Genomic DNA, 5981 nt, shown 5'->3' with positions numbered 1-5981 from the left:
ATAGAAATTCAGGCCAAAATATCACATGAAGCATATTCATATTTAAAAAACATTTATAGCATAATTTCAGGTAGAGCTGTCACAAGTGGAAACATACAGTCACAGTCCCACAAGCACTGCTTGATTACAGTAATACACAATTAATGCACATAAGATATATTATAAAAGTGGACACTAAAGTGAAATACAATTGAATAGAATTAATGATCGATTAATGCAAATCTTAACATGAAATATAAAAGTGAGTCCTGATAAGGATCACACAAGCTATACAAAGATTGATTTAGACCGGTTTGGTTTTGGAGACAGTGGACTGAAGCAGGCCATCTGAGGGCAGGGTAGGCCTACTAGGGAAGAGAAACACCTTGGTCGGGCCAGAGGGATGGCTTGCTGTTGGAAGCTGATATTTGATGCTGTGTGCCAGGGTGTCGGGGGGTAGGAGCAGAGGTGAGGTGGGCGGCAGGGGGGAGAGCGTGGTTAAGCCCAGGGAGGTGGGTGACCCCGAGGTACAGCTCTCCAGGTGAGGCCCAGACATGGCCCAGCACAGGCAGCCAACGCCGTGGAGCAGCTTCAGAACGTCGCCCCTGAAGCGGACACCCACCAGGGCATATAGGAGGGGGTTGAGACAGCAGCGGGTATATGCCAGGGTGCAAGTCACATACTCCCTCAGCAGTGTGGCAGCCCACTGATCGCAAGTCTGCTTGGCAGCCCCTGGCCCTGCCACCTTGAGGGAGAGCACCACGGTGTAGGGAAGCTGGAAGAGCAGGAAGACGGCCACCAGCACCACCATCAGCCTCAGGGTCCGCTGGCGCCGCCAGCCCCCCCGCCCCTCACACAGCACTCGGCCAATCAGCGAGTAGCAGGCTACCATGACAAGGAAGGGCAGGCAGAAGCCGGCAATCTGGGCACAGCGGGTGGCCGTCTTGACCCGCCAGCTCTCCTCCACCCACACGTTCATGCCGCAGTGTGCCTCCCCCCCCTGTTCTCTTTCCACCCCGGAGAAGAGGATCTGGGGCAGGCTAAGTAGCAGGGCGGTTAGCCAGACGCCCAGCGAGGCCAGCTTGCCACCCGTCAGCATGCGGCTACGTAGCCTCAGCACCTCCTGGGTCCGAGCCACCACCATGTAGCGGTCTACGCTAATGCAGGCCAACAGCAGCAGCCCGCTGTAGGTGTTGACAGCGTAGCTAGCATGCGTTGCCTTGCACAGGGCATTGCCGAAGGCCCAGTGGCCCAGGAGGGTGTCCCCAGCCTGGATGGGCAGGGTAAGGAGTAGGAGGAGGTCGGCTAGGGCCAGCTGGAAGAGGAAGATGTCAGTCATGGAGCGGAGACGCAGGCGGCGGTAGAGAACAAAGGTGGCGATGACCAGGGAGTTGCCGAGCAGGCCCAGGAGAAAAACCAGGAGGAAAACACAGGTCTGGAAGACCTTGATGGTCAGCTGTTGCTCGCTGGCTTCGCAACGCTCAATCAGCTCGTAGCCTCTGGTTGAAGTGTCGTTGTAGTCAAAGTAGTCCCCTGTCACCAGGCTGTGACCGTAATCCATACCAAAAAAGCTTGTGAGATCCATATCTGGGTAACATAATGACAAATCAGTCACAGCAGCACAGAGAGTTAGCCTATCCACAAGCTTCGTAGGCTATTGATATTTGTAAGATAATGTCAAGTTGAGGCTTGTGAGAGATAGGATTTACACCTTGGTATTCAGGTCTAACTTCCACACATTAAAAAAAACAAGTTAGGATTCATCTTCAAATGGCTTATGCTGTGTAACCCATTTAAAGATGTGACAACTTATTCCAACTACAAGTCATTTCGAGTACACATTTATTCTACATCTTACAAATGTGTGTTTGCATAATCAAATGAAGCAAATAAACAAATGAGTCATTATGCACATATACCAATACAAATTTGTCCCAAAGGGTTGAGTGCTGTTTTCTATCCATTGACAACTTAGGTAAGTTACCATTCTCACACACTTGTCCATAGGCCGCAGCGACACAACGCCATAGGGACACCGTATTGTGTACACAGCCCCACAAATATAGTGTAAATATTCCTATTTCAATAACCTAGAGCTGAAACATTGTCACGAACACCCTGATAATTTTGTGTGGTTTGAGTAAGCAGCCTTATATTTCAGTCATAAGAGAATAGGTTGCGTGCCACCAGCTGCAGTCCGTTGGTGAAAGGGAAACCGTTGGTTGACTAAATGTATAGAAATCAGTCACTGTCGCGTGATACAAGCCTTTAAATTTGCTTTCTGCCACCACCATGTTCCATGACACCTCTGCCACATGTACCTGATAACTGATAATTAGCTGTGTTTTAGTTGTAGATAATATTTCTTATTTATTGCATTCGTGACTTTAGCTTCAGGTGGATACAGGTATAGTCGACTTCAAAGAAAGGTAAGAGGAAACTGAGAGAGCAAATTATGAATTAAGAATAATCAACTTTTTTGTTGAAAAACTAAGGGCTGGTTTGTTGTTGTAGAATTGTTTTGTTTGTGAATTATTTTATGAGACATTCAGATGGCATCAAGAGGATAAGATTATCTATATGCTAACATTAAATCAATAAACATGCATTTGCTCCACCTGATAGATACTTTACTTTTAAAAAACGTAAAATTAGGATGCTTACAAAGTGTGTTATTAAACAGATGAAGAAGATGTATTATTATTATTATTATTATTATTATTATTATTACATTATGCTAGATGTTCACTGCTGTCAAATAAACTCTGAGTCGAGGGCCTAAGGGGCGAATCCTAACTTCCTCTTTGGTGAAACTCTCATGTACGGGAGTCCCACATTCACGTCAATGCATGGCTAAGGGAAAACTCGATTTAAGTGGAAGATTTTTCCGAATCTCCCCCAAGTGTGCATGATTGAACTTCAATTAAGAAATAGCCTACTTCAATTTAGCCTATGTATTGCGCAATGTGTCGATATTATGTCCACCTATTTTGCAACAGATGCAACGTTATACTACTCTACTAACTGTTATAATATCAATTTAGATAGTACAGTTTAAAATTGTTGTGAAAAGTCAGAGTTAAAAAGAAGAATTTAACTAATTCAATGATCAAATCAAATCCAATCCAATTCATTCCAACTTTAGATGCACTATTGTAAAGTGACTGTTCCACTGGATGTCATAAGGTGAATGCACCAATTTGTAAGTCGCTCTGGATAAGAGTGTCTGCTAAATGACTTAAATGTAAATGTAAATGTTAACAATTCATAGCTATTACGTTGGCAGCTGAGTGAATTTGGTACTAAAACAATAAACCCGCCGAAAAGTATATGGATTAGTCAGACAATGAAGCGCACTGGAGAATCAACCACACCACCTTCTTTCATAGTTGTGAAGGTGTGACCATAATCATCACCACTTTTGCATGCACTCGAATAGCAGCAAGGATCATCAACAAGTATATTTACGATATTAATGATAATACTAATAAGAAGTGCTTTTCAAAGTACGAGTAATGTGATATTATTTTGTCACACAAATATCCCACGGAACACTTGGCACATTTATCTTATTACATCACGTAACTGTTTCCTAATATACTTACTCATTTCTGCAGAACGATACATGTATTTAAAGATTTCATTACCCATAAAGATAATCAACTATATTTGAACAATGTAATACACATTTCTTAGTTTCCATTCATTTCAAAACTTACTTCTGCTGTCAACAGTGACAGACATGTCCTGAAGCCCTCCTCTGTAGCAGTGACTTGTTTGGGAGATGGCAATCTCTAGGACACACACCTTTACCATATGTTTGTCTATAGCCTATCAAAGAAGATGTTGCTGACCCCATGCCCCTCAAACTTTCCATGACACTGAAGACATGCACCACAGTGTCAACAAAAAGGATGTTTGTCGTTCAAATTTGTTTTTTGGGGGGGTCAAAAGTTGCTTGGAAAAGGTTATTTCCTACAGTAGCAACCTATGTAAACGTTTCATATAGTCACATAATGTAATACGGAGATTAATCTTTATGATTTCACCATCTATTTTAGACATAATTTCACAAAATAGTACTATTGTTAACTCAATTCAGAAACTCTATCATGTTTATCATTTTTATATCCAGCAGAAATGTCAAAGATTCTGTAAGCATTCATTAATGCTAATTGGTTCCTTATAAGTGCCTGTAGAAATATGTGTTATAATGCATGTATAAGGTAAGTGGCTCACAACAACATATGTTTTTATTGTTTGTTGTATGGTGTTCAAGGTCATGTTTAGGTCATACTGGTTTAACTTGGTGCACTGTGGCTGAGGGTTTAGAGTGCATGGGAGGTTTAGGACATGGGTGTTACCTGGTAGCTGTGATCATGACAGTTCACAACCTTTCACTAATCTGCCTGACCCCTATGAACCTAAGAGCACCCTAAGGGCAAATCTTACACTGAACTATGCAAGTGATAGAATATACAGTAAGCAACTCTATGGGCAGAAATTGGTTGAGTCAACATCGGGCCAGATTGACTAAATATTTGCCTGGTTTGCAGCCATTTTTTTTAGTAAGGTATTAAACCCACAAATAAACTGTCTTGATTTACGCTTTACCTTAATTACCTTTATCTGAACTTTCATTTTATAACTTTGATCTGTCCCCAATGGTCAATTCCCTGTTAAAAAAAACATGCAGAACTTAGTTAATCAGTTTGTACTGTTTCTGTCACATTTTAACCCTGTTTTAACCACAAATCAACAACAGGGTTTCAAAGCTTGTTTTATTTAAAAATGAATTAAAGTTTCTTTTGACAGCTTATTCAAATGTCAACAGCAGAAAATGTTATCTGATGGTTTTGCCCTATAAAATGGATAGAAGATGATTTGTGTACCTCCAAATTTCCCACGGGAGCTGTGCATCAAATTCACCACTGCACTGAAATACATAATTACCATGCCCGCTACTTTACTGCGGAGGCATAGAACAGCAAGCTAATGTTTCACTACTGCAGCTTGCCATTTGCTGATAGGGTTAGACACCAAAGTGTTGTGTTTCTGTCTCTTTTTTTTTTTTTTTTTTGCAAATGGGAAATGTTTTTCAAGTTCACCGAGGTGTGAGATGTGGTTTCTCGTTAGGCTCTGGCCCCACTGATTTGTTTTCTCTACCTCCCTTGTTTTTTTTCTGTACTCTGTGGTTGTCTAGTTGATGGGAACCAACGAACGACCTTCATTTGGTCGACAAGCTGTTTTGAATGCCAATCTTACCTACATGCATTGTTTACTTCAAATGTCAATGTCTCTGAATGACTTAAAGGGATTTTTTTTTTCAAAAACATTGTTGAGTATTTTGTTAATCAGTGCAATGTTGTTATAGTCCCAAAACATGGTGCATGTCAGCAGTAAGGTTTCAAGATAGGGCACTTTCATTCAAAATCTAAATTTGTGATGCGTTTTGCATCATCATCACACTTTTTGGTTTGTACTAAAAGTGCTCTGTTTTGGAAACTTTACTGCTATGAATTTACTATTTATTTAGGGTCTCAGGAGTATTGCACCTGCATTCTTAAACTCTTGATGGGGAGATGGTCAAACATACCCATTGGTCGCAATACACTATGTTCGATGTTAACTACCTCAATGTAGAGCAACATACCACATCAGTCGTCACACCCTTATGAGTCCTCCTATGCAGGAAGTAGACACAATGACGCCACTTGCTATGCACCCTTAACATTCCAGGCCCTCCTTTTCGAGAGGGGTTCCTAAACAATGTCTGTCAACGTTGACTGCCACAACCTGCTCCTGAGTGCCAGAGTGCTGTTGTGTTTCCTGCTAATGCAGACAAAGGTGTAGACTGTGCCCACACTGAAGTCTCCTGACATCCTACAAGTTAAGGTCCCTTGGCCTACAATTTCTGCGCCTCGCGGAAATCTAGTTAACATAATAAATTGTCTGTTTAAGCTAGAGATATCTGTTTTTTTTGCAAGGGCTGCGTCTCAATC

General features: G+C 41.9%; 1 protein-coding gene across 1 annotated transcript; it reads right to left on the bottom strand.

Moving 5' to 3' along the window:
- Nucleotides 1–283: 283 nt before the first annotated feature.
- Nucleotides 284–1540, bottom strand: ccr10 (chemokine (C-C motif) receptor 10). Its single transcript, XM_046367955.1, has one exon. The coding sequence runs from the start codon at nt 1538–1540 to the stop codon at nt 284–286; it is 1257 nt and encodes a 418-aa protein (XP_046223911.1).
- Between the last annotated feature and the right edge of the window lie 4441 nt (nt 1541–5981).

This window comes from Oncorhynchus gorbuscha, linkage group LG11 (assembly GCF_021184085.1).
Source record: "Oncorhynchus gorbuscha isolate QuinsamMale2020 ecotype Even-year linkage group LG11, OgorEven_v1.0, whole genome shotgun sequence".
Taxonomy (NCBI): Eukaryota; Metazoa; Chordata; class Actinopteri; order Salmoniformes; family Salmonidae; genus Oncorhynchus; species Oncorhynchus gorbuscha.
Note: the sequence above shows the minus strand (reverse complement) of the source record. Positions and strands in the feature narration are given on the sequence as shown.